We start from the raw sequence: 13,895 nt of genomic DNA on the forward strand, positions 1-13,895 counted from the left end.
CTGTCCCTGTCCCCGGGGTGCTGGCCCTGTCCCCGTGCTGCTGGCCCTGTCCCCGGGGTGCTGTCCCTGTCCCCGGGGTGCTGGCCCTGTCCCCGTGCTGCTGGCCCTGTCCCCGGGGTGCTGGCCCTGTCCCCGGGGTGCTGTCCCTGTCCCCGGGGTGCTGGCTGTCCCCAGCCCCGCGGTGGGGATGTTTCTGTGCCAGATGCAGGGAAATGGGGGGTGCAGGAGCCCCCAGGCCCGACCCTGCCAGGGCTTTTCTCTGCCAGCACACAGCACTGTCACTGCAGGTCCCTGGGGCCACCCTGCTGCAGGGACAGCCCCGTCCCCACAAACCCTTCCTCCTCTGCGGGGCCGGAGCGTGATGGAGCCTCACAACTGGAAACCAGAGCCCCGCTGGAGCTGGGGCACGGGCTGAGCCCGCTGTGGCTCTGCCAGAACCTCACTGCCCTCTGTGCTGGCCCGCGGGGACACTGCACCCCAAAAACATCACAGCCCGACCTGGTGGTGCCCGGCCCTACAGACAGCTGCTGTGGGAAACTGAGGCACAGCGGGGGGACCCTTCGGGGCACCGCACGGAGGGGAGGTGGGGCAGGGACCGTCCCCGGTCCTCGGGCGCTCAGCACCGGGCTCAGGCCGGGCTCCGCGGGCTGCAGGGCCGGGCGGGGGCTGCAGGGGGCTCCGGGAAGGGCGGCCCCGGCCCCCGCGGCGACCTTGGCCACGCTGCCACCCTGGGGCACTGCAAGGAGCGACCCCTGAGCTCCGCAGGGCTGGGACAGCATCCCGCACCCCACATCCCGCACCCCACATCCCGCACCCCACATCCCTCACACCACATCCCTCACCCCACATCCCGCACCCCACATCCCGCACCCCACATCCTTCACTCCACATTCCTCACCCCCCATCCTTCACCCCCCATCCCTCACCCCACATCCCTCATCCTGCACCCCACATCCCTCACCTCACATCCCTCACCCCATATCTCGTACCCCCGCATCCAGACCCTCCCGGGGATGCTCCGGCCGGCTTGGCAGCGCAGCACCCCCGGCCCGCGGTGTCGCTGGGGCTGGAGGGCATCGGGGGATGCCGAGGGGGGACGACACCCGCACCCCCGTTCCGGCGGGCGAAGGGAGCGGAGAGCCCCGGCGCTCAACTTTCCCCCTTGTCCCCTCATGCCATCCACCCCTGCCCTGCCCAGCGGTAACTTTGCCCCCGTCCTGCCCTTCCCGGCCGATCCCCGTACCTGGCAGCGGCGGCCCGGGCCGGCGGCGCCCCGGCGGGCGGCGGAGCCATGCGGCGAGCCCGGCTGCAGAGCCCCGGCCCGGCCCGGCCCCCGCCCGGCGCGGCCACACCGGGGGGAGCGGAGAGCCCGGCCGGGGCACGGCGGGGGGAGCCGGGCAGGGATGGAGGCGGTGGGATGGCGGGGATGCCCGGGCGGGAGGCGGGCAGCGCCCGGGGAGGGATGGAGGGAGGGAGGCAGGCAGAGCTCCGGCAGGGATGCGGGCAGCGCCCGGCGAGGGAAGGAGGCTCTGCCCAGGCAGGGATGCGGAGGATGCCCGGGAAGGATGCGGGCAGTACCCTGGAGGGAAGGAGGCAGGGAATGCACAGAGCGAGCCGCAGGAATCCAGCAGAGACACCGGCTTCTCCCGGGGCTCTGGGGAGGCGCCGATGGGAAAAGACCCTCCCATGTCCCCCCTGCAGTGTGCTGGGTGCAGCGGCGTCACCCCTTCCCTCCCCGGCGGCTCCGGGCTCCCATGCCCGCCCCGGACGGGTCCCCCGGGCCGGAGCCCCTCGGGGCAGGAGGGCAGGAGCCCTCCCGGGGACTCTTTCCCTCCTCCTCCGGCTGCTCGCTGTGCTCCGGGCACATCGCTTCATCTCCGGGGCCGGGGGCTGCTCTGTGCCCGGGGGTCCCTGAGCCCAGCTGCCCGCAGAGCCCCCCAAAGGAGGGACATTTCTGTTGCAGTGCCTGCGTTTTTGGGTCACCCCGCACGGAGCCTTTACCTGCGTGCTGGACAGAGGGAAGACGCTGCCTGCACCTCCAGAACCATGGTCCAGGTCCCCGGGACACGCTGCTGATGGAGTCCCTGCGCCCCTCTGCTGCTCGGAACAGCCCCGAAGGCCACCCGGGCTGGCTGTGACACCGGCGAGCACCGAGGGGACAGCACAGGGCTGGCGGCGATCGCACGGGCTCGGCCGGGCTCCCCCCAGCCTCGTCAGCACCTTCGGCTGGGAGAAAACATCATCTCCGGGCTGAGGAGGGGGTGCAGGGGCAAACACAGCGCCACATCCCTCCTGGGGACAAGGGGACGGCAGCCACAGCCCCGCGGCTGGGGGCACAAGGACACCGGCACAGCCTTGGCACAGGCAAAGGGGGTCAGAGCCCCGGCAGGGATCGGGGCGTTATTTCCCTGCAGAGATGCTCAGAGACGCAGATATTTCTGTGTCCTGGCGTTTCCAGCAGCCCCAGACGCTGCTCCCCATCCCCGCACGGCCACGGAGCAGCGCCGAGCCCCGGAATGTCTCGGGCAGAGCGCAGGGACCGCGCTGCACATGAACTCTCCCGCACAATCCAGGCTCCAGCCTCGCGGCTATTTTTAGCAGTTCCCTCCGAGATGCTCTTCAGTTGCAGTTTAATGTGTGAAATTTAATATACGAGGAGCTGGGGGAAGGGAGCGGGGCTGGATCCCGGCACGTCCCTGCTGGCTGCGAGGTTTATCCCAGTCTGAGCAACACGAGTGCAAGGCAAACCTCAAATCATCCATCCAAGAGTTCCTGGGTGTGCTGATGTGCAGGTGGCAGCTGGGGACAGGCAGAGTTGGTGGTTGTGGTCAGCTCCTGCCTTAGCCAAATCCAAAATCCTCCCCTGTGTCCCCCAACAGCCCATCATGGGCTCAGGGATTGCTGGCACGGAGCAGGATGGGTGTGAGGCCAGTGGGAGCACAGGGGTTTTGGGGAGCCCACCCAGCACAGCAGGATTTGCCCCAGCTCCAGCCAGAGCAGCAAGGAACAGCTCAGGAGGTCCCTGTCCCACAGTGCAGCCTCTGGAATAGGGAAAATTGTGGGGACCAATCCCCCCTGGCAGCTCCCAGCTCAGGGAGCATCACCTGTGTCCCCCGAGCCCCTGGGTGACACTGCTGATGGCAAACCCAGCTCCCAGGGGGTTGGTGGGAAATCCACATCAAATCTGCAAACCCACAGCAGCAGCAAAACCCAGTTTGTTCTCGGGGCAGACCAGTGAGGGAGGATGAAACCTTCCCTTTGCCACAGGACATAGAGGGGCAGCAGCAGACAGGGCTGAGCATCCCACAGCAGCTTTTGCTCCTGTGGGGCCAAATGCTGCTCCAGGCCCATCCCCAGCAGGGAATGATGATCCCATCCCAAACCAGGGATGCAGGAAGGGACACAACAGCAAGATCAGGGACCCCAAGCCAGCCTGTCATTGCTGTTACCTGACACGGGCACTTGCTCCTAACACAAAACCATCCCAGAGCAGGGCAACACTGTTTGATGTGGTACCTGCCCTCCACGGAGGGTGCAAGCTCCCAAAAATCATGGGGCTGCTCAGCCAAGGCTGGGCAGGGTGAGGGAAAAGGCTGCCCTGCTCCAGAGCAACATCCCCCAAACCTGCTGTGTGTTCTGCTGGATTTCTGGCCACTTCAGGCACTGAGCTTGGCTCTGGCCTGGCACAGAGGTTTTGCAGCCCAACTCATCTTGCTTGAGATGAAGAGATGGCAAAGCCCTCTGAAAAACAGCACCAGTGCAAAGCAATCCAAACACCTCACTGACTCCCAGGATTTTATCACTTCACCACAGGGAAAACAGGTCACACCACACACAGCTCCCCTGGAGCCCCAGAAGGGCTAAATGGGTACATCAATCTTCTGCTTTTCATCTGAATCTGTCCCTGCTGCCCTCTGAGATGAGGAGAAGCAGCTGTTGGAGCACCAAGGGAACTCGCTGCCTCCTCCTCCTGCAAGCCCCACATTTAGGGGGTCTGTGCTGTAGAAGTGCCTGGTGGAAAAAGAAGCCCGGTGAGCAAAGTCTCCTTTCTATCAAATGCAGCTTTCAGTCCTGCAGCTCCCCTGGGCAGAGCCAGCATCAGGGGAATGGCTCCTCTCCCCATTCCCACAGAGCCACACGCAGCCAGAGCCTGGTGGAAATGACTTTATTGACACGGAGGGCAGGGAAAGCCTGAAGAGCAACACGAACGGGAACACTCGAACGAGCAGGGGCGGAGGGAACGGCACCGGCCCCGCCCCGGGCTGGCACACCCACCCCAAAAGCTGGGAAGGAATTCGGCAAGAGAAGGGGGCGCTCAGCAACCCCTCCCCACGCCCAAGCTGTGCTCTCCTCCCTGCCCCACACAGCATCAGGATTCCTCCATTGCTCTGTTAATGATTTTTATACCACACCCGCGGGGCTCGGAGCAAATCCCCTCCCAGCACGCTGGGCAAGGCTCAAGGGCTGGGCTGCTCCAGCTCTGCCCCACTTTCCTCCCCCCAGCCAGAGCCCAGGGGTTCCTACACAGGCACACACCTTCCTCAGGGTCCTCTGAGGCCGGAGCCTCTCCCAGGACACTGTGACCTTTTCCCAGCACCGGGTTCTTGGCTGCAGCCAGTGCCAAAGCCCTGATGAACGATCTCCCACCGTGAAACATTTACTGACTCTGAAAGTGGCGTCTAAAAGGACAACAGGGGGGTTGCTACACGCAAGAGCTTTGTTAGCTGGGGTGGAGATGTCCAAGCATGCTGGGGAGGGAGAGGCTGGTCTGGATTGGGGTTGGATTAAGCAGGACAAGCTATGGATGGAGCAGGGACATGCAAGAAGCTTTGCTTTCACTGCTGGTGCTGCAGCACTGAGTGGTTGCAACGGGGTGAATCCACAGCTGTGGAATAGAAGGGAAACAATCCTGGCTCTAAGGGACAGCTTGGAAAACAAGGACCAGGGCATGGGGCTGCTTGGGACTCAGAGCAGGGACCTGGCTGGCTCTGGGCACTGTGCTGGGCACAAAGAGTGGAGCTGCCAAAAGGAGAAACCCTTCCATGGCCTGCTCCACCCAGCCCTGCTGAAGCTGAGTGGCCCAGGCAGGCAGGGAGCAAACACTGCCAGGCCCAAAGCATCTCCCACCATGCCCAGCCTGGGCTTTGGGGGCAGCAGGGAGAGCCACTGCACTCCCCTGGCATCCTGGGGCACTGCCAGCAGCAGCCCCTCTCCGTGGGGGCCTGGGTGATGCTGCAGCCCCACGGGGGAAGTGGCAGTGCCACATCTGGAATTGCCAGGGCCAGCACTGGGAGAAGGGGGCACAGCTCAGGAATGGCTGAGGAGGCAGCTTGGCCTCAGCAGGCACAGAAAGAACGGGAGGCAGAGGGGCTGCACATGGGTGAGGATGCAGAGACCACACCTGGAGCCTTTTGCTCTAAGAACAGGCTCATTTCCTTCCTTTCATCACCCCTGCCCTGCTACCCATCCAGGCCTGCAGCTCCTCCCCACACAAAAGCAGCCTCAAATCACCAGCTGATGAGGCAGGGAGATGGCTGGAGTGAAAACACCATAGAAGCCAGCACAAGAGTAATAAAAACCCCTCCTTAGGGCTCCCTTCCCCTCCTAGGACCCCACTGATGGCTCTGTTCCTAATTCCCCGAGGCTGTGCTCACCCTGCTAGAGCCCCACGTCCCTGCAGGGCTCCCAAGACTTCCTTGCAATCATCTTCCCTTTAAGCCAATTACAATAGAAAAACTCAAAAAAAAAAAAAAAAGTATAAAAATATAAAATAAAGTGCAGTGTTATGTTTTCGACACTTTTGCCTTGTTTTAATCAGCAGACGTGTGGTTTTTGCTCGGTGTTTTTTTGTTTTTCCAATGAGCAGTTATTTTACAAAATCCAAACTACACCTAAAGCCATTTAGAAAACACTGAACATTGGCACAAAATGGGAGAGAAGCCCACGAGAACGGATGAGTGAGGGGCGAGGGGCACATGGGAGTAGTCTGAAGCAGTGGTTACAAACTCCATGGACGCTAAAAATACCAAAGGGGTTTGTTCCCTATCATCATCAGCACGTGGATACTAATTGCTACCTTGTTTAATCAGTGCCTTTGACTGCAATCCTACACATGAATACAGCTGCTTCCAGTTAGGAGTGCTCTTCCCTGCGCTGGCGGTGAAGGAGGCTCTGGGGACCCCTTTTCCCCCCTCCTCCTTCTGCAGGGTGAGGCACAGGCTCCACCTCCTGTTAGTTTTTCAAGATGGCATCGTAGGCCTGGTAGATGTACTGGGACACTTCTGGAGCTCGGCATTTCAGGGAGAGCTGTGGAAAGGAGAGGAGAGGTTAGTGCTGGAGTTCCTGCCATGGCCACAAGGGAATGGTTGGACATGGCTGCTGACAATCACACTGAGTATCTGTCCTGCTTTCTCCATCACCAACCTCAAAGTGCCCTTTCAGAGCTTGCTGAAAGCAGGAGGAAAACAAAAGCAAACTCCCACATTCTCACCAAATGTAGGCGGCCCCACAGGCAGGAGGAAAAGGGGACACGGTCCCAAACTGAGACAAGAGACCTGTGCTTGTGGCTGCAAATCACAGCACTAAACCCAAGGGCTTCTAAAGATCTGCTGCTCAGTCCTGATGGACACAAACTTGGCTGTCACTCCTCTCTAAAGCAAAGATCAGGCTGAGACCAGGCTTGCAGCATCAAACCTTGTGCAAACACTCTAAATCACCTTCCAACACTCACATCCACCCCGCAGCTCCCCAGACCACACATTTCTCTTGGAACTCCTGGCACAGCTTCCAACAGGAGATAAATCCTCTAACACCAGACACACACAGGTCCCTCAGAAGGGCAGAGAAGTCAAAGACAAGAGTCACAGGGGTGCATGAAGCAGGACAGAGAGCACCTTCCCCCCAGCCCCGGGCTGGTGCCAGCACAGGGCCACAGACAGCCGGGAACACGGCGGGGCATAAATCTCCCCTTGTCTGTACGAGGGGGAAGGGCTCCCTGGCAGTGCTTCCTTGCTAATATCTCTTGGCTTTATCTCTGGGTAACCTTGGCAAGTCACTGCCCATTGCTGAGCAGGCACTGGCCCAGCTCACTGGTGACAGAGCAGGGGAATTCTGGTGCTCCTCACTTTGCCCATGTTAAGCATCCTCACCCCCCCCAGCCAAATTATCAGCATCTCCCTCAGCACAGAGCCAGCAGGGAGGGAGGTGTCATTGTCACATTTTCTGGAAAAATCCCTTTGCCAGGATTTCTTCTCCTGGGAAGCTGAGAAGCCTCAGAGAAAAATGAAAACAATCATTATTTGGTTTGCTTCTCCTGTGTTTGCTGCTTTGGAATGTGGTTTGGACATTGTTTACCAACTGGTAATTGTTCAACTGGTTTCATGTGAATCATTTTAACTTAATGACCAATCACAGGCTGTGTTGAGACTCTGGAGAGAGTCATGAGTTTTCATTATAATTCTTTGTAGCCTTCTGTCTGCATCCTTTCTCTATTCTTTAGTATAGTACAGTTAATATAGTATAGTATAGTATAGATTATTCTATCTATAATATAGATAGAATAATATAGTATAAATAATAAAATAATAAATTATAGTATAATAAATACTATAATAGAGTATAAATAATATAATCTACTATTAAATAAATACACTAATAAATATAGTATAATAAAGTGTAAATAATAAAATGATAAAAATTTAAATAATACTACAATGTAATACAATGTAATGTAATGTATCCTTCTTCTGTATCCTTTCTCTATTCTTTAGTATAATATAGTATAGCTAATATAGTATAGTATAATATAACATAGTATAGTATAACATAATATAAATAATAAACTACAGTAAAAGAAATACTATAATAAGCATAGTATAATAAATTTAGTATAATAAAGTATAAATAATAAAATAATGATAAAATTATAATAATATAATACAATATGATACAATATCATATCACATAATATATAATATAATCTATAATATCATATATCATAAAATAATAAATTAGCCTTCTAGAAACATGGTAGTCAGATTGATCATTTTCCTCCTTCATCCTGGGTAGCCAGTGAATACCCCAGGGAGGAAGGGCAGGGAGGAAGGCTCAGGGTGTGTGTGAGCAGCAGGAGCCCAGGCTGTGCCCTGTCCTGTGAGCTCTCACCGTGTAGTTGGGGTTCCCGGGCTGGATGCGCAGCTCAGCCAGGATCCAGATGCCATTGGTGAGCTTCAGGGACTGGTAGAGCATGTCCTGCCCCTCCACGTTCCTCTTGGCAATGGTGTAGACATTGTTGTTCTGCAGCTTGCTGGAGACAGTGTCTATGGAGGGAAGGGAGGAGAAAAAAGGCATCTGTTAGTTCAGATCCATCATCTGCAGAGACAGGAGAGCCCTGGGGAGCATTCCCAGGATGCAAGGGCACAGGGAAATGCTGCCTGCTTCCCCGGGGACAGGAGCACATGTGACACAAGGAGAAAAACATTCCAGTTCTCTCCGTGGACCCACCTCATTCCCTCCAGGCTGTGATCTCCTGGTATCTGCCCATTTTACAGGGCTCTCACTGCCCTGGGTCACTCAGGACTTGATCAAGCTGAGACTTTAAAGGCTGCTCAGAGAGGAAGAGAACTCTGCTTTCTCCACAACCCCCATCCACCTACAGGCAGCCAAAAAGTCAGAAGATGAAGGTGGAAAAGAACAAAGATCACAGCCTGAGGCGTGCTCAGGTTCTGAGCTTGTGTCCCAGCCACAAGAGCTCCCTCCTACTTTGCTCACACACAGACACTTCTGGCCAAATCAATGTCCTACAAGGCAAGCAAAAATCCTCTCCCTTTTTAAAAAAGTAATTACTTGAAAGGGTAAACCACCCCCCAGGCACTGTCTCCACACATCACAGGGCTGTGGTGTGGTTTTAACACACAGCCTGACCTCAGCCCTTGCAGGCAGATGAGGTGTGATTTCAGCTGCACACCTGGATGGGTGTCATTGTCACACACATTATTTCTAAGGGACTTTTTGAGGAAACCAGAACAGGGAAATCCACAGAATACAGAGCAGCCCTGGATGCCAAGGGGTTCCTCAGCACAGAGCAAACATCAGGCTGTGGATGCCCGTAAAGGGGCACAGTCACACTTTGGGTGGAAGATCCTGATAAGCATCATTGGCAAATTCCCATTTCTGGTGCTCAAGAGGAGAAATTTAACTCCCTGCAGGGGCAGGTGGAACACTTTATCTGTGCTGGGTTATTTATGACATAAAATGAGGGAGAGAACCAACTAGCACTGAAAGGCCAGAGACTGGAAATGTGGGATCCATCTAAGGAGCAGCACAGCAGCAGAGGAGCAGCACAAAGTGACCAAGCAGCTCTAATCCATCCATGGGGTGCCAGACCTCACAGTGGACACCAGTCTGTGCTGAGGGACTGGACAGAGGACAGCAGAGCCTGTTCATGCACCAGGGAATGGTGGGAGGACCAATAAAAAGGCAAATCCACCCCTGATGCAGACACTGGGATCCAGTGCCTCTCCCCAGGCAGCCTGCACACTTTGTGCCCCCCTTTGCTCCCCAGAGCAGCTCCCTGCAGGCCCAGGATGGTTCAGGCATGCAGCCACCCAGACACACTCAGATTTAGGCTTCCTCTCTTCCCCAGTTACTATGGAAACTGGCTGATATATGTAACTAATGAGATCTTTTGCTTAAAACCCCTCATTGCCTGTCTCCTCCTCCCACCCATACTCCTCCTCTCCACAATAAACTCAGCCAGACTTGGGAAATGGGCAGTGCAGAGCAGTCCCCTGCTCACAGGGAGCGTGGCTGGGATTAATCCATGCTGCAAGGACATCACCCACCAGCAAGAACCCCAAATTCCCATATTCTCATGCTCTCAAGCCATCAGCAGGAGCCTCCAGGCCTTTGGGAAGGCACAGAGTCCAACACAAGCACAAGCTCAGACAGGACATCCTCGTCTGAGAGGGTTGCTGGTATTAAATGGGATTTTTTGGACTCATTTTGACAGGCTGTGGTTAAACCTCACCCCTCTGGAAGGTGGAACTACTGGTGAGGACTTTCTCCAGCAAGCCTGACACCTGCCACAGCAGCCTCCCCTCTGCTGGGAGGTGCTGTCAGGGCAAAGGCATTCCCTGGGGAGCAGGGATGCAGGATTGGAATGAGAAGCTGCAATTTTGGCTGCTACCCCATACAGGGGTGATGGCAGAGCAGGGGAGCTGTGTCTAGGGAGCTCAGCAGGTGAGACACAGCCACAGAGCAGCTGCTCTTACACCAAAATCTTCATGTGATGGCTCCTCTTGCCGTGGAAACACCCCAGCCTCTGCTGAGGGGCAGATTCCAGAGCAGGAAAGTGCTTGTAGGTGAATACAGGGAGGGAAAGTGAGGCAGGGCAAACCCTAGGAAGGTTTTTACAATTTTCTGCTCCCTTGATCTCAGTTATGCTCCAAAGAGCACCAAAATCCCCACCAAAAGATGCCCTGCCCCAGCCAGAGCAATGGTGAGCAGCTGGAGCTGATGCTTGGCTTGCCTGACCCTCCTGCCCCCTCTCTGAGCACAGATTTGGGGAGAGCTGAGCCCTTCTCCCCCCAGGTAGCAGCTCCCATCCCTCCTGTGCTCTGGAGTATCAGCAATTTGGATTTTGGAGATCATCAGAGTTGCTAAGCAACAGTGGCAGGCTGGGGCTGGCTGAAGGCAGGGCCGCTAATGCCATGTGACAGCACAGCCTTTATTTTAAAAAAATAAATAAATAAAATCCAAGAAACCCAGGCAGATCTTGCTGGGAGCAGGGAGGCCAGGCAGGCAGGAGCAGGGCTGGGTGACTCTGGGGACTCTGCAAAGCAGAACACACAAGGCACAGCTGGCCTTGCACAGCAACTTTCTTTTGTCTCAAGGTTTGTTCTCAGAACCCTCCTGAAGCACAAGGGAAGGACAAGGGAAGGGAGGTTTGGCCATCCCCAAGGCCAGGGAAGCTTCTGACATCAGCCCAGCTTTCAGGGCTGGTTTGTTTGGTTTGTTTTCCTTGTATTTTCCTTTCTGAACAGAATTTTTTTACCTCAGTCCCTCAGCCAAGCAGTGCACATGGAAGCACAGGGAGGAACAACTCAACAGCTCACAGGGTCTCCTTCTTTGCACTGAACGGACCCAATATTTTTTTAACAGCACTTTTCTCCTGGGTAAAGCAAAGGATGAGCTCAAATCTTCTGCCCACCAGCTTAAGAACTGAACATCTGAGCTCAGAGAGCCAAGATGAGCACGTGGCAGGGGGTGTGCAGCAAGGACAGGCACAACTCAGAGCCAACACTGACCACACACCTTGTCTGACCTTTGTGGCAGTCTGCAGCAAGCACTCCATAGAAGAAAGTACAATTTAATGCTTTTATTTGATGCTGTGATAGTCCAGAACATCCCTGTGCCATTTCTAGCAGCACCTGAATGGTTCTGAGCATCCAGCCAAGAACTGCATTCAAATACCAAGCACAGGCTGATCCACTGGAGAGGCACTTGGGGCAATGTTCTGACACCACATTCATTTCCAGGACATGTAATATGCACCAGTTCTGTAATTTATTAAACTATCAGCTACAGGATTTGCACATTCAGAAAAAAACAAAATACCATGCAAGCTTGTGTGATTTCCCCCCAAGTTTTTTCATCAAAATAAAATCCAGTTTACTTTTTTTCTGGCATTAGCAAATTATCTGGGGGAGAAAAACAAAGTGACCACTGCATACCAATAAAGCCATGTTAAACTCCAAACAAGAAAGGTACCAAATTGTGCACCAGTGATAAACAAAACCAAAATTCCTGTGCTGAACAGCAGAGCAAGTGATGGAATACCATTAAATGGGAGGAAATCTCCATGTGCAAGTCAGCTCATCCTCTTTCACTCTGTGGGTTTGGGTAAGCAGTGTTTAGGAAAAAGGAAACCATTTAGCTCATCTGATTTGCATATCCTAATGTAGGGATCCTTTAGGATTTAGTCAAACTTAGCATTTTAAAAAAACCCAGTGTAAACAAGGCAAACTGAGCTTCAGTGCATGCTCAGTTACAGGGGAAACCTCAGCTGCACCAACAGCACCCAGAATATTTGAGCTGTAACAGTTAAGCAATCTATTTTCATGCACTAGATTCATGTATTTTCATTAAAAAAAAAAAAACCCAAATCAATTAATTTAGCACTGGATTAATAAGAGATGAGGATGCTGGGCTATAACCATGACCTTGTGTTTTCATTATTTCTGAATGAGGTTTTCTCAAGGGAACTTTCCCAACCTCTTCCTAAGAGGCTGATGCATGGAACAGCTCTGATGAATTCAAGATGTGCAGGGCATCCCAAGCACACCTTGGCCCCATGGCACAGCTCCAGAGGGACTTGTTCCTCCACAGCCCTCAGGAACAGCCTCAGGCCAGGTCCATCTCTCACCACTGGGAACCTGAGCCCCAAATCCAGATCTAAGCACTCATCTCTCCCTGAGTCACTGGGGAATGGTGGGAATAGCTTCAAAGGTCCAGGATTTGCTTTTTTTGGAAGAAATTATGGTGGAGACACAGATCAGCTCACAGATCAGACCCCAATTCCCACTGACAGGTACCTGCTCCTCATCCCACAGCCTGGCACCTTATCCTTGGCTTCCCTTGCCTGCTCTGGGCCACCTGCAGCAGCCAAGACTTTCTGGTTGCCCAGTGCTTTGGGATGAGCTTTTTTTGCCATCCCTGTTGCAAGCCACCAAAGCTCCAACCAATCCTATTTGGCTTGCCTTGTGGGCACAGGATGGATCTTTTACCCACAAAGGCCTGGGAGCACAGACTGCCACAGAAGCTTCTCTGCTGTCTGTCTGTGTTTATCTCCTTTTTGTTTGAAGGAGGAAAAGCAATAACCTGGAGAGGAGTCTGCAGTTTGCACAGGAGGTGCTGTAAGGTGACTGTTGCACTGTGACAGCTCTGGATGTACAAGGAACTCACACACTGCTTTTCTGACAGATCAAATCCCAGCCCCCAGCAAATCCCTGTTTCAAGCCTAACTCACTTCAGAGCAGTTCCTGAGCTCACAGCAGCATCCTGGCTGTTTCCTCTCCTCATTTCTTTCAGGTACATCCCAACCTCTTGGTTGCACACACCTGCTGTCATCTCTGTCACATTGCACATCAGCTTCTTCATCACCCACTCTTGTAATTCCCCAGTTCCACTAAGCAGCATTCTTCATTTTCACCTTTATTTCCTTATTTTTCACCTCCTTGATTAGTCCTGCCTCAGTTCAGACACTTTCTAGACAGCCTCAAATGGGTCCATTGCCTGCATCTCCCAAGACTCCTGCCATTCCCTCAGTAAAATCTAAATAGGAAATAAGTTCTGGGAGAGAAAGAAACTCAAATTTCAGTTTGTCCACTGAGGAAGAGCAGCACCCCTTGCTTGACTGCTCTGCAGGGCCTCCAGGATGGCTGCACAGAAATTCAGCCTGCTCCTCACATAGCACAGATGTGAGAATTCATGAAAGGAAAGGCTGTTTGCAGCTGGGAGGAGGAGAGCTGGGAGAAGGAGGATGGGAGAAGGAAAGCTGGAGAAGAACTGGAGAAGGGGAGCTGGGAAAAGGAGAACTGAGAATAGGAAAGCTGGGAGAAGGAGAGATGGGACAAAGGGAGATGGGAGAAAGGGAGAATGGGAAAAGGAAAGCTGGGAAAAGGAGAGCTGGGAAAAGGAGCGGTGAGAATAGGAAAGCTGGGAGTAGGAAAACTGGGAGGAGAGCTGGGAGAAGGAGAGCTGAGAGAACTGAGAGAAGGAGAGCTGAGAATAGAAAAGCTGGGAGAAAGAGAGCTGAGAGAAGGAGAGCTGGGAGAAGGAGAACAGGAGAAGGAGAACTGAGAATAGAAAAGCTGGGAGAAGGAAAGCTGAGAGAA

At 54.2% G+C, this 13,895-nt stretch overlaps 2 protein-coding genes across 5 annotated transcripts in view; one reads left to right on the forward strand and one right to left on the reverse strand.

The window, feature by feature from the left end:
• TAF15 (TATA-box binding protein associated factor 15) overlaps positions 1 to 13,895 on the forward strand; it is a 504,826-nt gene that overhangs the window by 63,782 nt on the left and 427,149 nt on the right. The window lies entirely within an intron of this gene.
• AP2B1 (adaptor related protein complex 2 subunit beta 1) overlaps positions 5,784 to 13,895 on the reverse strand; it is an 80,516-nt gene continuing 72,404 nt past the window's right edge. For all 4 annotated transcript variants that reach the window (XM_059486880.1, XM_059486877.1, XM_059486879.1 and 1 more), the window contains 2 exons: positions 8,164 to 8,318; positions 5,784 to 6,306 (listed from right to left, as the gene is read on the reverse strand). In XM_059486880.1, the coding sequence (XP_059342863.1) occupies positions 6,232 to 6,306; positions 8,164 to 8,318 (230 nt within the window). In that variant the 3' untranslated portion in view covers positions 5,784 to 6,231. The remainder of the gene's footprint in view (positions 6,307 to 8,163; positions 8,319 to 13,895) is intronic.

The sequence above is a fragment of the Ammospiza nelsoni genome, chromosome 21 (genome assembly GCF_027579445.1).
Source record: "Ammospiza nelsoni isolate bAmmNel1 chromosome 21, bAmmNel1.pri, whole genome shotgun sequence".
NCBI lineage: Eukaryota > Metazoa > Chordata > Aves > Passeriformes > Passerellidae > Ammospiza > Ammospiza nelsoni.